This window comes from Ascaphus truei, chromosome 1, assembly GCF_040206685.1.
Source record: "Ascaphus truei isolate aAscTru1 chromosome 1, aAscTru1.hap1, whole genome shotgun sequence".
In the NCBI taxonomy this organism is placed as follows: Eukaryota; Metazoa; Chordata; class Amphibia; order Anura; family Ascaphidae; genus Ascaphus; species Ascaphus truei.
In genome coordinates this window covers 488,021,180-488,040,346 of record NC_134483.1, presented here as the reverse complement: position 1 = coordinate 488,040,346, position 19,167 = coordinate 488,021,180, and the positions used below count along the sequence as shown (strand labels likewise).

At 43.9% G+C, this 19,167-nt stretch overlaps 1 protein-coding gene across 3 annotated transcripts in view; it reads left to right on the top strand.

Annotated features, from left to right (window-relative positions):
• Nucleotides 1-19,167, top strand: part of TBC1D19 (TBC1 domain family member 19) — a 223,031-nt gene that overhangs the window by 58,935 nt on the left and 144,929 nt on the right. For all 3 annotated transcript variants that reach the window (XM_075568240.1, XM_075568231.1, XM_075568223.1), the window contains exons 4-7: nucleotides 1,630-1,705; nucleotides 3,567-3,641; nucleotides 4,057-4,120; nucleotides 12,035-12,081. In XM_075568240.1, the coding sequence (XP_075424355.1) occupies nucleotides 1,630-1,705; nucleotides 3,567-3,641; nucleotides 4,057-4,120; nucleotides 12,035-12,081 (262 nt within the window). The remainder of the gene's footprint in view (nucleotides 1-1,629; nucleotides 1,706-3,566; nucleotides 3,642-4,056; nucleotides 4,121-12,034; nucleotides 12,082-19,167) is intronic.

Here is a 19,167-nt window from a genome sequence, read left to right as displayed (position 1 = left end):
GCCTCCACCTGTGAGGATCCCGCCACGGACGGATGACCCCTCACTGGAAACTATACTCCTAGTGAATAACCACTCATACAATAATATATATGAACCACAGTAAACCTAACCGGTAGGGTATAAACATAACACACATAGGAACAACAGTAATGATAACACACAATGCCATCCCTTCTCCTCTTACAGGGTTAGCCTCACTCCCTGGATGGAGGCAGATTCAGCGTCCTACGATGCGGGGCCTCCGACACAACTCCCCTCTCTCCTTACCACCTGCAGCCGCACACGTGGTCTCTGAAGAGCGAGGAGTTCCTCACTTGAGTCCGTCCCGCTCCGCTTTGTCACCGGAGCTCTTACTAGTAGGAAGGGGCCCTTTTTATGGGCCGCCCTACAATACTCAAGCTACAGTGATTGGGGTCTAGATCGGGCTTATGGGGAATCACTGTCCTGACCCTGGGACACCTCACTGGATCCCAGGACAGTCTGTGCGCTCTGCGTGCTCCTCCAGCACTGACTGTGATTCGTTACAGTTCAAATATATGTATCTCCTTACTCTGCGTCCTCCAACATGGTCCGCTCAGAGTAAGGTGGAGGAGATTCACAAGCGCCCCCAGAGGTCAGGAGGTATACCCTGCTACACTTATTAGCTTAAATTGAGTTTAACTGGTTGCAATAATGTTTCTTCCCTTACTGTTGACTTGCTTTTTCAAGCCTTTTTTTTTTTTTTTTTAACAATACCATAAATTGGGAAATGACAAACATGGGAACATACTAGTTTACATTGGATTGAACAGATGCTGCTTATTTTATTTCCTACAGTAGATCTTTGAAATGAACAATGTTTATTTACCACGTCATAGGCAAACAATTTTTACATTTTAACTTTACAATTGTATTCTGTGCTTGCACAGTTAGTTTCTTGTTTGAGCACTGTGTAGTCAATCTTGGAATTTGTAGGTTTTTTTTAATTCGAAGCAAGGCAGCAGTCATCTTGGATCAGGTATCTGTAGTGTATTTTCTTTTCAGGAGAGAGAAATAAGATAGAGGACAAGGGAACAGTTGCTAAATATCCAAGCAAAAGGGGGCAAAATTATAGGTTACCAACCCACAACCTTTTGTTGTTTGAGGAGACCCATAAGGATAATTTAAGAAAGTGTCCTGAATGAATTTGTTCTATTTATTTTTTAAGTTTAGTTTTTCATATTTTATTGAAAAAATGCTTTATGTGGAATGTAATTTATTAAAGGTACAATCATAGGAACTAATGGATTAGATGAATACAACTTTAAATGTGTTCTAAATTACTTAACTGATGTGAGTTGCCTATATAGATATATTCCGAAAATGTGTCTGAGTGGTTAAACACTTGGTACTTAAAGTGGGAGACCATAGTTTAAAACCTACTAAACCATGGCCATATCACTTTTGGTAAAAAATGTCCCAAGCACGAATACATTGTAAGACTTTTGGGATTGGAGTTTATTCTTTTTATATACTTCCAAATATAGTGTCAGAATTTTATATATAAAAAAAAATATTGTATTCAATATGCCAGTTTAGTATGATTTAGAAAATGTTGCAAGCAAATTTTACACACAGGTTTAAAACATGCATTTTCTTTTATTTCTCAAGGCTTCCTGCACCTTGTCATCCATTAGCACCTGCTGAACATGTTAAAGAACCATTGTTATATATAAGGGGGGCACAGGTAGGTTTTCAGCATCTCATTTTAGTTCTTTGCTGGATTTGCTGTACTGTTAAATATTTGTCGCCACGTGGAAGCAGTTACCATGGCAAAGAAAATGTTTGTGGGCTATGTAGCAATTTTGAGCAAAGTAATGCAAACAGTGTAATTTTCATTTTGCGACTCTTTCCACCAGTGAGCAGTATCAATCTCTTTGCTCTAATTCTGCTTCCTGTGCCTTACAGCAGCAGATTGTGATATTGGAAGAATGTCTCGGCTTGTATCAATCTTTCTGCATCAGGAAGTTCTTCAGGCTTAAGCCTTCTTGTTTAACAAACTGTTTAACAAACTGTTTAGCAACCAGCTTATTCTATAGTAAACAGTTTGGAGAAGAAAACATTTGCAAGAAGCAGGGCCGGCGTGATGACGGTGCAGTCGGTACCACTTCTCTAAGCCCCGCGGTTACAGAGGCCCCACACTCTTTCCCACAACAGTTATATTGATTGTCGGGGGAGAGCGAGGGACCTCTTTAACTTTCTTACCTTCTGCTGCGCAATCTCTTGCTGTCAGTGTCCCTCCTCATGGCGCCGCGGCGACAAATGTTATTGCATTGCCATGACAACGGGACACCACGTGACGTCGCGCCATCCCCGTTGTCATGGGCTCACAACACCATTTGCCGTTGCTGCGCCATGCGGAGGGACACTGACAGCAAGAGATCGCGCAGGAAAATGTAAGAGGCCCCGCACCACTGACCTGCACCGAGCCCCGCAATTTTCCTAGCCGACCCTGATGAGAACAAACTTTGCTGTGCATTGATACACAGATCTATGTTTTCTAATATACTCTTCTATATCAGTTCAACTTGCACTAAAACATTGGTATGTCACTGACTCACAGAGATCGCTTCATATTTTATATGTGATACCTGTTATTAGATTTGTTTTTGAATTATGGTAAACTATTAGTTTTGTATGACCCTTTTATTTGTATGTAATCATTCATCTCCCATTATTCTGTACTGTGGGATACAGGCAATAATTGTGCACCTGTGCATAATCCTGTTCTGTCTCCAGCTGCCTGCTTAGTTAGCAAGCTGAGAAGGAATTACTCTTGCTCTTTGAGTGGATTTTTACTCGTGTTCTAAGGTCTTATTTTACCTTATATTGTAAGCACATTATAGAATAATTTTTCACTGATAAAAACAATGTAATAACAATAAGACTTATCTGAAATAGATAAATATAGTTACAAATCCAGGGTCTTCACAAACAGTTGGGAAGTGAATAAGATGTTCTCTGCTGTTCCGTCTTTCTGTGGTCATTGATGGGGGATCAAAAGTGCTACTGTAGTTACCTCTCTTTAAGGGCATATAAGCACTCTCTTCTGGGGTGTGTCTCAAATTGTGCTCCTAATTACAATAAGTAACTAAGAAAGTAGGTACCTCCTTTACGATAAGTGACTCAGAAATAAGTATTATGGCACTTCACTCCGCTCAGCTTGTGAGATGTAAGCAGACATTTGTTGAATCTTTTGCATATTAAGAAATTGTACTGCATATAAATAACTGTATAAGTTTGGCGGTCACCTAAATTTAGGGTTTCATTTAGGTTTATGGGTAGAAATAGGAACATGTTTGGGGTTAGAAATGGGGTTAATAGAAATAGGATTAGAGGTTCAAATATACGCATGTCGGAGAACACGTACTCCCAAGAGCGGAGGCATTGTTCATCCCAAAGCAAAAATAATATATTTTGCTGCCAACTTTACACGAAGTAAAAGATTTTAAACATGTCTGAGTGTCAGTCTGAATGTCACTACATGAAGCTACTTTTGTATCTGTTTTGCTTTGTTTATTTTACCTTTTTTATTCTTTTTGTTTCAGGCAAGCTGGGAGAAGCGAGTACTAAAAAGTTTGAACAGCATGTGCACAGAACTTAGTATCCCTCTAGCACGCAAGGTACCATTTATTTGTTCTCTGTGGTGCTTATTTTATTGTTAATGCAAAGATTGAAATGTACTGAAAATTAAGTAGTTTTGTCCTGATCCAGTCTCTCCATCAGTACAGTAGTCACTATCCTTGATTTATGTTGTCTCTTATGATACTTGAAGTGTCAAATAGGCTTAAGTGCTTTCAGATGAATTAATTAATATTGAATTTCTCTTGCTGCAGTTTTTTTGTGGGATAGCACCTCAGCTTCCCCCCCCCCCCCCCCCACCCCCCTCTCTTCTTTTTTTTTTTTTTTTTTTTTTAAATATAACTTGGATGTTTTATAGATCTGTACAACCAATGGTACTTGCATATGTTTACATATAATTCTTTGTAAATTCTATTTTTACACCAATTTCACATCTCATGTAAACATGTTTTTCAGAGACCAGTAGATGAACAGAAAGAATTACTCAGTAAATGGAATGAAATGGGATCTGATGAACCAGGTACTGTATATAAACTGCATTTAAAATGATAGTCACCTGAATGAAAAACTATGATAACATTTTCAAATTAGCAGTATTATATAATCTACTGTATATCAGTTCTTTTTAATCCTATACTGAAGATAATGGAAATATAGGTACAAATCTCATACAGTAATATGCTGCATTTCAAAAAACCTAGTGATATTGACCCTGGAAATGTGTATATTTTCATAGACTAATATATTTAATGAACGAACATGTTTATACTGTAGATAAAAATATAGTGTACAAACCTTTGGCAACCCTGAAGTTGTCTACTTATTTATGTGTACTGTCTACTAGAAAAAAGCAATCATTATAATTATACAGTAAGTTCATTTATAATGCCAGACTATAGCCACAAATTAACTTAAAACATAACATTTTTATTTAGTTAATTGCAACTTGGTCTTACCTAATGATATGGAGATTCCTACAGCTACTGGACCTGTCCTCTGAGTCTGATGTATAGATTTTCAGCGACCAAAATCAGTATGACTAGGATATAAAATGGATACTGAATGAGATAAATCAAATAGAGTCCATAAAGGATTCTGAATCACAGGAAACCATCTTCACCAAATAGCGTCCAGAGATTCCATTGCAAGGTGATTAAAGTCAACAATACTGGATGCCTGTAAGAAAGCCGTGAAGCAATCTCCTTTTGCTATTAGAGCTGTCTCTAAAAGAGCCGTATCATGGGCAGAAAAAGAAGATTCTCCCTGCAGACATCTGCGATGTTGCAATGTGGATAACTATCTATACCTTAAACATTGTATGAGCACCACTTGTTCTTCAGCTGCGGCAGCCTCTGGAAGAAGGTGCTACAGGCTGTAATTTAATCCCTCACATTTTTTTGTTATTACTGTGGAACTTCCCATAAATTTGTGCTGCCGTGGGACACAGAAGAAACATAATTTTTCTTCTCGATATTCTCTTTCCTCATAGTCCAGTCACAGCAGCATATACAAAATGTATTGCCACCCATTGAGTGGCACTTTTTTTTTTTGTGATCCTATTGTTTGTCTTGTATTTATTTTTCTTTTATTGCACAAAACCGCACTGACCGGGAAGAGGGGAAGGCACATTATATAGCCTTTACCCCAGAAATCAGCCTTCTGTCTTACCTAGAGGAAGGAGATGTACCCCAAAGGTGTGTGCTGCCATGAGTACTGTAATACAATGTATTACAGAACCCTATGACAGAAAATAAAAGTATGTATATACAGTACATCTTTATTTATATAGCGCCCCATTAATGTACATAATGCTTCACAGGAGTAATACACGTGACATAATAATATAAATAACCAATACATATAACACATAATGGGAATAAGCACTTCAGGCATAAAAGTAACATTAGGAAAAAGAGTCCCTGCCTCGAAGTGTCTACAATCTAATTGGTAAGTAGGAAGAATGTACAGAGATAGTAGGAAGGTATTCTGGTAAGTGTGTATTCAAGGGGTCAAGGTCAATGTATGAAGTGTATAGTATCAGCAACAAAGCTACCCATATGCTTTGTTAAGGAGGTGGGTTTTAAGATAGATTTTAAAGGTGAATAGAGAGGGTGCTAGTCAGATTTTGAGAGGAAGGTCATTCCAGAGGTGTGGGCAGTCAGTGAGAAAAGTTTAAGGTGGGAGAGGGCTTTAGACACAAAAGGGGTAGAGAAGACATCTTTGGGCAGAAAGCAAGAGTCTGGCAGGTGTATAGTGAGACATTATGGCTTAGATATAAGTGCCTCACGGCATGAAACGCGTAGGAGCTTTGTACCCTCCACCGTTTTTTAATGCAGCTTGAATAAATCATATTTTATTGCCACACAACCAGCTCCTTGTTGCAGTGCACCTTACACTACATTTTGGATACTCTTAGATATAAAGAGAGACCGGGGAGCATATAGCCTTCAAAGACAGGAGGAGAATTTTGTAAATTCTACAGGATTTAATATTTCAGCAGGAGAGATGCAGAGACATATTTAGGAGAGAGTAAAATGCTTTTAGCAGCATCATTTAGGATAGATTGTATGGGAGACAGGAGAGAGGTTGGAACGCCAGGCAGAAGAATGTTACAATAGTCGAGACAGGTGAGAATGAGGGCATGTGTTAGAGTTTTAGCAGTAGAGTGACAGAAGAAAGGGTGTATGTTTGCAATGTTGCGTAGAAAAAAAAAGTCAGTTTTAGCTGCATTGTGAATGTGAGAGAGCAATCAAATGTGACACCTAGGCAGTGTGCTTGTATTTCTGGGTGTATGATCGTGCTGCCAACGGTAATATAGAAGAGAGCAGAATGACCAGGCTTGGAAGTACAGATGCAACAACAAGTATCTGAACACTTGCCTTTGAAAATCTGGGGCAATCTCCCAGTAATGCTGCAACATTTCTGTGACATTTCTGCAAACAGACTAATGGCCCATCTGATTAACACAGTGGGGGTCCATGGCCTTCTCATTCAGTTTGAATGGGACTGCCAGGGACCCCCGCTGTATTAATCCGATTGGCCATTAGTCTGTCTGCAGAAATGTCACAGAAAGGTTGCTGCATTACTGGGGTATTGCCCCAGATTTTCCCAGTCAAGTGTTTGGATACTCGTGGCTGCATCAGTAAGTAAGAAGAGCTCCATTTTTTACATATTAAGTTTGAGTCAGCGGAGGGCCATCTACGTAAATATATAGGAGAACATTTAGGGAATTTGGTCTGTACAGCAGGTGTAAGGACAGGATTGACAAAGTAAATGTGTGTTTGTCATCAGCATAGAGGTGATATTTGAACCTAAGAAATATGATAAGGTCATCGAGAGATTATGTAAAGAGAAAAGAGAAGAGGTACCCAAAACAGACCCCTCGGGTACGCCCACAGAGAGATCAACAAAGAAGAAGGAGGAGTTGGCAAACGAGACACTGAACGTACGATGAGAGAAGTAAGAGGAAATCCAGGAAATAGCTATGTTATGGATACCAAGAGCATGGAGTGTATGAAGGAGAAGAGGGTGGTCCGCAGTATCAAAGGCTGCAGGGAGGTCAAGTAATATGAGCAGAGTATAATGACCTTTGTCTTTGGCAGCATGTAGGTAATTAGTACTGTAATTGTGTTGTGGTGAGGGCTGTTTCATTGAAGTGCGCAGTGCTAAAGCCAGATTGTAGAAGATCTACAAGAGAATAAGTGGTGAGAAAATGGAAAAAAATTTTTTATCCATATGAATGCAGTACGTAAATTTTAAACCTAAATCATTCTGATTTAAACTCAGAAAAATGTGTTCTAAACTGCTGGGTTCTCTGTTCCAAATCAAAATAATATCATCAATGAAATGGCTATAGTATACCAGGCCCATCCGCAAGTCAGGGTTTACCTAGATGGAATAGAGCTCTGAGAACCCTATAAATAGGTTAACATAGCTGGGGGCGAACCTTGTATCCATGGCTATTTCACAGATTTGTAAATAGAAAAAACATTAAATAGAAAATAATTGTGGGACAGTATGAATCTGATGCAATTCAACAGAAATATTTGTTGAATAATCGGGTCTGTCATCAGTCTCCAGAAAATACTGAATAGCTACAATTTCCTTCTCATGCTCAATACTCGTCTAGAGAGTTTGTATATCCAATGTAGCCTAACAAGAGGTTGATTTCCACCTAATCTCCGAGATGGAATCCACGACGTGTAGCGTGTCACGTAGGTATGAACACAATTGACCACTGTCACGGAAGACCAGGTTATTTACACCTTTTTAACGAGATCATTCATTGAGCAAAACAAGGTAGATAAATAAATTGTAATTTATTCGGCATAAATTCAGCAGGTAAAAGGTCTGGAGTTGATTCCAGGTGTGGCATTCGCATTTGGAAGCTGTTGCTGTGAACCCACAACATGCGTTCAAATGAGCTCTCAATGCAAGTGAAACAGGGCATCCTTGGCTGCAAAAGAAAAAGAAAATCCATCAGAGAGATAGCAGGAACATTAGGAGTGGCCAAATCAACAGCTTGGTACATTCTGAGAAAAAAACAACGCACTGGTGAGCTCTGCAACACAAAAAGGCCTGGACGTCCATGGAAGACAACAGTGGTGGATGATCGTAGGATCCTTTCCATGGTAAAGAAAAACCCCTTCACAACATCCAGCCAAGTGAAGAACACTCTCCAGGAGGTAGGCATATCATTATCCAAGTCTACAATAAAGAGAAGACTTCACGAGAGCAAATACAGAGGGTTCACCACAAGGTGCAAACCATTCATAAGCCTCAAGAATAGAAAGGCCAGATTAGACTTTGCCAAACAATATCTAAAAAAGCCAGCCCAGTTCTGGAACAGCATTCTTTGGACAGATGAAACTAAGATCAACCTGTAGCAGAATGATGGGAAGAAAAAAGTATGGAAAAGGCTTGGAATGGCTCATGATCCAAAGCATACCACATCATCTGTAAAACACGGTGGAGGCAGTGTGATGGCATGGGCATGCATAGCTTACAATGGCACTGGGTCATTTGTGTTTATTGATGATATGACAGAAGACAGAAGCAGCCGGATGAATTCTGAAGTATATAGGGATATATTGTCTGCTCATATTCAGCCAAATTCAGCGAAGTTGATTGGACAGCGCTTCACTTTACAGATGGACAATGACCCAAAACATACTGTACTGTGAAAGCAAACCAGGAGTTTTTTAAGGCAAAAAAGGGGAATATTCTGCAATGGCCGAGTAAATCACCTGATCTCAACCCGATCGAGCATGCATTTCACTTGCTGAAGACAAAACTTATGTCAGAAAGACCCACGAACAAACAGCAACCGAAGACAGCTGCAGTAAAGGCCTGACAAAACATCACAAAGGAGTAAACCCAGCGTTTGGTAATGTCCATGCGTTCCAGACTTCAAGCAGTCATTGCCTGCAAAGGATTCTCGACAAAGTATTAAAAATGAACATTTTATTTATGATTGTGTTAATTTGTCCCTTCACATTTGAGCCCCTGAAATAAGGGGACTGTGTATGAAAATGGTTGCAATTCCTAAACGTTTCATACAATATTTGTGTTCAACAACTTGAATTAAAGCTGAAAGTCTGCACTTCTATTGCATCTTGGTTGTTTCATTTCAAATCCATTGTGGTGGCGTACAGAGCCAAAATTATGAAAATTGTGTCAGTGTCCAATTATTTCGGGACCTAACTGTATGTTTTCTGTGTTTTATACATTTATTATAAGGCTCTATGCAGTCAGCTAGGACATCCTTTTAAGGTGCCAGCAAGTCTGCATAGAGTCCGTAGTTCAAAGAGGAGACAGGATGTTGAGAGGTGTCGGGATGCTAAGTGGCCGGGTAGGGTGGAGTACTGAATCCGGAGAACAGAGCTCCCATGCGGGGTGGACCCTCTGGTCTGCCAGACTTAGTGGAGCCTGCCCAGTAGGTGGCAATGAGTTGACTTGGGGAAAAGGCAGAATGTCGGCGGGTCGTATGTCCCGCCCACGGGGCATCCCGAGCCGGCTTGGCACACATCCTCTGATGTCAGCCAAGAGATAAGCCCCCATTTCTATTGGCTAGTGGGATACCCACACTCTGATTGGTCGCTCCTCCTACCACCATGCTAAGCATAGCTTTGGGTAGTGTATGTAAGGAGATGGCCGGGGCAGAGAACCAGACCTTCCAGTGACTTGTGTCGATGAAGCTAAGGCGGGCTTTTCAAAGTTGCTCTGTTACAAATAGCAGAGCAACCGGCTTCGTTTTGCAGCTAGGAAAGTCTGCCTCTCAGAGACTAAGTCCCATCTTTTGTGGCCAAGTTCTACAAATCGAACGTTGGGGTTGCGGCTAGGAATTGAAGCCGAAAAGAGGACCAGGAGAGCTGGGTGTATATCCCGGTCAGGGTAAGGTCACCTAAGCGGGCACCCTTCACCTAGGAAAGCCTAGATTTTCCCCCCAGACCTCCAATAAGTGTACTTTTACCTGTGAAGTGTGTAATTCTTCTAGTTGTACGTGGGTTTACCAACATAAACTACATTTTGTTTCTGCTACCTTTTTTTGCCTAATGCATGATCCTGGTACAAATAGAAAAGGAGTTAAAAGTTCTTGGTCTCCCGTGACAGATGTTATATGGCAACTATAGAAATTGAAAAGGGCAAAAAATGGTTTGTTCAAACCAGTGAAATGAAAGTCCTTAGTGAGTCCTCATAGGGTTAAATGTCCAATGATGGAAACAATTAATTATAGGTGGTGATGGTAGTGGTAGTTCCACATCTTCAGGATGAACCACATCTAAAATATATCTAAATCAAACGGGAGAGAGAGCGCGTACCACATAGTGTAAATATGAATATAAAATGTATTCATACAAAAAATTAAAAAGCCTTGAGATAGACAAGGATGATGTTAGTAAGCACATGTACAGCTATTCATGGTGAAGCTATCATCTGTATCGGTAGGCAGTCACTGATGTTGTTCAGGCAGCAGGTGAAATGAAACGTTCATGTGTGCTAACAGCAATCCAGGAGTGGTGCAGGGGCGAGTGGCTAGGGGGAGATGGCATTGCTTCCCGCGAGGTTAACACAAGCTGAAACTTCCACCAAACTCACACAAACGTTAGCGTGATGAGGTCACATGCAAAAGGGGCGGTCACAACGTGTTTCGTCACGGGTCATGTGACTTCCTCAGGAGAAACAGTGTATGCAGTCCTTCAGTACTGACTGCTAGTCAATTACCTCAGTATAAGGTAATTAGTAACAAGGGCAGATACTGTAAGGAGGCAAATCAACATATAAGAACTAATAAAAACCAACATAGCAGTTTGTATACTATATTAAATCTTAGATGGCAGTCAAATGTGGTATTCATTATAAAGGTGAGGTGAGATATGATAACTAAAACATGCATGGTCCATGATGTGATAGTACAAGAGCGATATCAATAAATCTATTAGGTGAAAATAATTGGGCGATTTACATACAATCAGAAATGCAAATACACTTAAATAAGGTATAATACACAGATGAATGGACAAAGATATTATAGCAGCCAGTTGTTGTGTGGCAATGCCACAAAACCAGATACCCAAGGCTGACTGGTTAAATGCATTTTGGAAGGATTTATTTGTGTGTGTGTGTGTATATATATATATATATATATATATATATATATATATATATATTTATAAATATATATATATATATATATATATATATATATATATAGGAAAGGCAGTACTATGCAGTCTGTGCGTGTGCGTGTGCATGTGTGTCCGTTAGCAATAAAGCACTGAATATTATTTTTTAAAAAACCTCAGAGATGTGCGCCGCACGTGGACACAGCCTGATGAAGCAGGGAGAGGAGAGAGCTGCAGATGCTGGGTAAATCCTCGTGCGCGGCCATTTCGCAGCAGATCACGCTATAATGGGGTTGAGCTATATATATATATATATATATATGTGTGTATATAGCAAATGGAAATATTACTGTATGCTCATTTACATGTCTTAGACAGGTCTGCAACCCTGCCTTTCACCATTATCACCCACTTATTATCACCCATTATCACATCACAGCACTTCCACTGCAGCAAGGGATTCTGGGAAATTACATGCAAATGAGCACACAGTGCCACCTTTTGTCTCAAGCTCACATTACATGAACAACCCTTAAGCCAATGCATGCTGCTTTAAACACAGCTTTTAAACATGGCCTGGGATGAGATGCAAAGCCAGTAAACCCACTCACAGATAGACTGTTTCGACCTTGTGGGTCTCTTCAGTGTGAGGTTGCTTGTACTGGCTCTGCTTGTTTGAGACTAGGTCTTCACTACACATTATTAAGGTTATGGTGGGTAAAAAAAAGTGACATATATATAATTTTACAATGTATAATTTTACAATGTATGGGCAGCTGTAACTTTAAAAAGGTATTTCTCTTTTGCAGACCTAAGCCTCTTTAGACCAGTTTATGCACCTAAAGATTTTCTTGAGGTATGTACCTATAAACTTTTTTTACAATGACTGTCTGGAGCCGAAGAGTTGAATAAATAAAATCGCTGAATAATACTGGAGTGCATGATATATATCATATTGTGTGTGTGTGCGTGTGTATTTAGAAAATATAAATCTATTTGAAAACAAACATGATTTATATTTTAAAATAATGAAGTGTTCATTTGTTATTTGTGTATAGATAATAGATTTACAACAAAACAATTGGGGCTGCTAAACTGATCAAACGAAATAATAGAAAAATGCTGTATAAGGCTGGAATTATAGTAAACACTTGTGTGCACGCATGATAGGCAGAACGATGGCACGCGCGACTGGGAGGCGTGGCCATGACATCACACAGGTAGTTTTTTTTTGCTGCCTCACTGTGATTGGCTCACAATGTCACGTGGCATGGCAGAAGCTCGAAAAGACAAATGTCTTTGTCTTTCCACAAAGCTGCCGTGTGCGCGCACTCCAGCACTAGTTACACATTCATAGGGAACCGTGCAAAAAAAGAAGTGTTGTATAATGGCACTTAAATCTATTCTATTAATCTTAAATAAGAAAACATCAAGGGATGATAGTGCATAACATGGTGCACGTGTATTTATATAAACTAGCGAATCAAGTGATTAAAAGGGAAAATTCAAATACAAACAAATCAGTAAATTGCAACTTCAACCCTTGGTGTAGATTGCTTTCCTCAATCCAAAGTATTTCCGATGTCCAGATTTTGGGGAGTGCAGATATAAATATACAGGCAGTCCTCGTTTTACAACGCTTCGCTTTACAACGAATGGCTTATCCAACGCTGTGCAATGCATACCTATGTTCATTTTTACAAGGCAAAACGGCTTATCCAACGCTCTTACGACGCTTTGCAAAGTTGTTTATGTGTATATAATATATATATTATATAATATAATATTATACTATATAATATACTATATTATATTTTATGTTATATTGTATATATAATACAGTATATACACTATATAATTTATGTGTGTGCTGCGTATCTTATTGCCTGCATAAAATATTTGGTGTATTTTAGTGTTAAAAATGCCTTCAGGAACGGAACCTTTTATTTAAACAGTGTTCCTATGGGAAAACGTGTTTCGCTTTAAGACGTTTCGCTATCCAACGCCATTTTGAGTAACGCATTGTGTCAGATAACCGAGGACTGCCTGTATATATATAACGCACGACATACAGAGCACGGGAGCTGAATGCTGTCGGCGTCGGTTTCACAAATCAAATGCTTGATTGTGCATGATACAATGTGAGTGTATTCTACCATTGATTTTTTTAAGATAACGTTTTTATCAGTCTGTGCTATGTCCCGTTTTTCTGCTTCATTCCACTAAGGTTCCTGTATACTTATATGTATATGCAGACAAGCTTGATGCTACAAAGCAAAGAAACCTTTATGCACATGTCTATAATAAGAAATTTGTGAGTACAAATTTCTTTGGACTTTAAACTAAAGTTCTATTGAAGATTAATACTTGAAAAAACATTTGCACTATTTGCTTGTGTTTATTCTCTTTCTCTTTATATATATATATATATATATATATATATATATTGCAACTGTAAATTTTACTGTATGTTCATTTGCATGTCTTAGACAGGTCTGCAACCCTGTCTTTCCCCATTGTCACCCAGCATACAGCACTTCCACTGCAGCAAAGGATTCCGGGAAATGACATGCAAATGAGCACTCAGTGCCACCTTTTGTCTCAAGCTCGTATTACACAAGCCAATCCTCAAGCCAATGCATGCTGTTTTAAACACAGCTTTTAGACAGAGGCTGGGATGAGATGCAAAGCCATTAGACCTTGTGTAGGCTTGTGTAATACGAGCTTGAGACAAAAGGTGGCACTGAGTGCTCATTTGCATGTCATTTCCCGGAATCCTTTGCATTAGTATAGGGCAGTTAAGATATACAGGATAAATACAATATCCAGATCCAAATTGTGAGACAGAGAGAGGGTGAGACAGAGAGAGGGTGAGACAGAGAGAGGGTGAGACAGAGAGAGGGTGAGACAGGGAGAGGGTGAGACAGGGAGAGGGTGAGACAGGGAGAGGGTGAGACAGGGAGAGGGTGAGACAGGGAGAGGGTGAGACAGGGAGAGGGTGAGACAGGGAGAGGGTGAGACAGGGAGAGGGTGAGACAGGGAGAGGGTGAGACAGGGAGAGGGTGAGACAGGGAGAGGGTGAGACAGGGAGAGGGTGAGACAGGGAGAGGGTGAGACAGGGAGAGGGTGAGACAGGGAGAGGGTGAGACAGGGAGAGGGTGAGACAGGGAGAGGGTGAGACAGGGAGAGGGTGAGACAGGGAGAGGGTGAGACAGGGAGAGGGTGAGACAGGGAGAGGGTGAGACAGGGAGAGGGTGAGAGAGACGGAGAGAGACGGAGAGACAGAGACAGAGAGACGGAGAGACAGAGACAGAGAGACGGAGAGAGACAGAGAGACGGAGAGAGACAGGGACAAGGTGAGACAGGGAGAGAGACGGAGAGAGAGACGGAGAGAGAGACGGGGGAGAGAGGGTGAGAGAGACGGGAGAGAGGGTGAGACGGAGAGAGACGACGGGAGAGAGGGTGAGAGACGGAGAGAGGGTGAGAGACGGAGAGAGGGTGACTGTGGGGGGATGGGTTGACTGGATGGGGTGATTGGGGGTGAGGGGTGACTGACTGGGTGATTGGGTGGGGTGATGGGGTGTCTGACTGGGTGGGGATTACTGACTATCTGACTGGGTGGGGTGACTGGGTGACTTGGCGACGGGTGGGATGACTGACTTTTGACTGACTGGATGGGGGGGAGGGTATGACTGACTTTATGACTGACTGGGTGGGGGGGTGACTTGGGTAGGTGATTGACTGGGTGGGTGGGTAGGTGACTGACTGGGTGGGTGGCTGACTGACTGACTGGGTGGGTAGGTGGGTGACTGGGTGTGTGACTGACTTGGTATGGGAAGGGTGACTGAATAGGTGGGTGGGTGACTGGGTGGGTGGGTGACTGGGTGGGTGACTGGGTGGGTTTGGTTAGGTGACTGGGTGGGTAGGTGACTGGGTGGGTGGGTAGGTTACCTTGACTGGCTGGGTGACTGGGTGGGTGGGTAGGTGGGTGACTGACTTTGTTGGTGACTGGGTGAGCATTTAGCCCCCCCCCCCAGCCTGTCTCTCCTCTCCCCCCCCCAATCTCTCTGTCCTCTCCCTACTCCAGCCTGTCTCTCTCTCTCTCTCTCTCTCTCCAGTCCAGCCTGTCTCCCCCTTGCATCTCTGTTCCCCCCCACTCCCCCTCCGTTCACCCCCCCCACCTCTGTTCACCGCCCCCCATTATCTCCGTTCACTCCCCCTGCACGTCGACCGCCCCGTGGGGCCTAAACGGGAGGCCGCAGCAAGAGCGGAGCGAGGCGCCTGCTGCAGGGGGGAATAGATCTGGGACCCGGCAGCCCGACATGGCGCTGGCGGCGCCGGGTTCAGTCCACCGCAGCCTCCCGCTCCAGCTCTGCAGTGGGTAGTGTGAGTCCCCTCCCCCGCTCCCCCCCCCCCCCCCCCCCCCCCCAGCTGCAGCCTCCCGGAATAGCGGCCCCAGCTCTGTAGGGATGGTGTGAGTGTGCGTGAGCGTCCCCCCTTCCCCCGGTACCTGATCAGACCCGGCACACCGCAGCCTCCCGCGGAATTGCAGCCCCAGCTCACTAACACACACACACACACACACACACACACACACACACACACACACACACACACACACACACACACACACACACACACTACAAGGAACGGAACGAACACACACACACACACACACACACACACACACTACAAGGAACGTAATGAACACACACACACACACACACACTACAAGGAACGGAACAAACACACACACACACACACACACACACTACAAGGAACGGAACGAACACACACACACACACACTACAAGGAACGGAACGAACACACACACACACACACACACAAACACACTACAAGGAACGGAACGAACACACACAAACACACACACTACAAGGAACGGAACGAACAAACACACACACACACACACTACAAGGAACGGAACGAACACACACACACACACACTACAATAAACGGAGCCGGGAGTCCCACTCACCAGAGGTATGTGGGTATCTGGGGCCTGCGGGCGACATCGAGGTCTGCCGGTGACATTGGGGGGCCTGCGGGGAACATCAGGGGGCCTGCAGGGGTATTGGGGGGGAAATTGAGTATGGGGGGCATGCGGGGGACATCCTCCCCGATGGGAAACGTGGCCGGATGGGGACGCGCTGGATCCAGCAGCTAACTTTGCTAGCGCGCGCCACCACCCCACCGGCTGCATCCATGGTCCCGGAAGTCAGAGCCCCTGGCAGCAAGCGGGGATCGGGGGTAGGGGAGGAGGGAGAGAGAGGCTGATCCAGAGCTGCCATCCGGCCCTCTTCCCCGCGTCAAACCAATCAGGGAGAGGATTTATTTATTAAAAAAAAAAATTGAAAATTTTGGCGCGAGCAGGGGAATTAATAGAGCTGCAGCACAGCTCGCCAGCGGCCTAAATCCACTCGCCACGGACGAGTGGTTATTATTATTTGTCGAGCACTGTATATGTATATATGTATATATGTTGTGGCAGGACGGCCTCGCGGCGGGGTCAGTAAGACGCTAGACACGATGGGAAACTTTCAACTATAGTGGTTTATTAGCCACAACCAAAATAAAGTACGGGTGCACTGTCCCTTTAAGAAACTACTTTCTTGAAAATTAAAGCCTGTTCCCTTTAGGGAAACTAACTCCATTCTTGAGCCCTTACTAACAAGACAGCCAGCTTATCTGGTCATGCCCAAAACATGCTACACAAAGGTTAACCGATACGTATAAGAATAAAGTCTTATCTGTATAGCAGCTCCAGCAGCAAACAGGAACACGGTTCCGGGGAACAGGCTTTGTCCAGCCTCGCAGCAATCTGTATCTTTATCTTTACCCTGGGTTGGGGTCCCAGCTGGTCCCAGCAGCAGAGCTCCTCGCAGGACTGCGGGACCAGATCAACAGCAACGGCTTCCCAGCCGGGAGAGTTCTCTCCACCTTCCTGTGGAAAAACAAGCTCACCTTGTGTGAGCAACTTCCTGATTTTTAAAGCACTTGTTTCACTGATAGTTCAGCCCCTGTTTAATTAGGCTGCAGGTGTGCTTCTTTCTGTCTGAGGAGATTAACACTCTGTGAACTGGCTGCAGCGTCTCTCCATTCACTATTCCAGCCTACTGAGTTAGTGACTCTGTCACAATGTATATATATATATATGTGTGTGTATATGTTTATGTATGTATGTATGTATATATATATATATATATATATATATATATATATATATATATAAACACAAAAGAAAAACAGGCGCACTTTAGGAAACGCCCTACGCGTTTCGTCACTGATGACTTCGTTTCCTAAAGTAGCGATCAGCCGTCTACACTACTCACGAGCAGAGAGAGTATCTTTGCGGCTATTGAGGACTGTTTTCTGGCTTGCCGAGTTCCCCCTAACTACAGTGCATGCAGTATTTCCTGTTGGATAAGTGCCAGCTGAGAGTGCCGATACCGGAGGATACTTGTACACGGGACATTGAGTGATGACATCATCCGGTTCCAGGAACATCTATACATCCTACTGAGCTCTCCGGTACAGCAGAGGAGGCACTAAAGGAACGGTTGGCGTGGACCCCTGCAGTCTATGGCGAATGAGTATATCTCATATATGCTTGATTTTATGCTCTGTTTGTGAGTGCGTTTTTGAAGTGAAACCTCTTTAGTGGCACCTCATCCCTAATGGGACAAAAATGGATTTTAGGGGCAGAAAATGAAACGGATGTGACGTCAAAGTGCTGACGTCACAGTGCTGGCAGATGAGGCCGGGCTGTCGCCGCCGGCGCCGCTCCTAATAGGCACCGCTCCCCCCACATGGCCGATGACATATGCGGCGGCGGCGATAGCCGCCGGCGCCGCTCCTAACGGCCGCCATTCCAACCATTCCCCACACACCGTTCCCCGCCCGCTGCTCGCGCCTGTTGACATTAACTGCCGCCGCATCCCCCACACAGCCGCTGACATGCGGCGGCGCCGCTCTCCCTCACCCGCTCCTCCACACCGGCAGCCGTCCTCAACGCATGCGCAGAGGTTCTGTCCATAGCCATGTTGTGGATGGCAGGTTTCGTGTGTGTGGTGTAGTTGGCAGAGGGCGCTGCTGCGAGGCAACCGGTGATTGGCTGTCGCGTCCCGCCGCTGACGATTGGTTGAGGGGCTGTCAGTCAGTTAAGGGGTCCCTTAATTCCCCTCATCTGGCACGGGCTCTGCGGTGCTGCCCGCCGTGGAGTACGCTGCTCCGTGGTGGGGTAGCTATCTGAGGCCGAGGCTCCACCCCCTGCCATGTCGATCCTGCTTTTTAAAGGGAGGAGGGGGTAACGGGACCACCGTGTCGCCGGGGGGGCTGGGAGTCCGCAGCTCCGTGTCCGCAGCTCCGCCGGGGGTAGTGGGAGTCGGGAGGAGGGGGGTAACGGGACCACCGTGTCGCCGGGGGGGCTGGCTGCAGCAGGACACACAGCTGTGTCCGCAGCTCCGCCTGGGGTAGTGGGAGGGGGGGAGGAGGAGGGGTGGGGGGCACAACACAGAGAGACATTCACACAACACAGAGAGAGAGACACACACACTGATTGACACACACACACACACACACACTGACTGACACACACTCACACACTGACACACACACACACTCACACACTGACTCACACTCACACACTGACTCACACTCACACACTGACTCACACACGAGCACACACACACTGATTCACACACGCGCGCACACACACACTGACTGACACACGCGCACACACACGCTGACTGACACACGCGCACACACACACTGACTGACTGACACACGCGCACACACACACACTGACTGACACACGCGCACACACACACACACTGACTGACACACGCGCACACACACACTGACTGACACACGCGCACACATGCTGACTGACACATGCGCACACACGCTGACTGAAACACGCGCG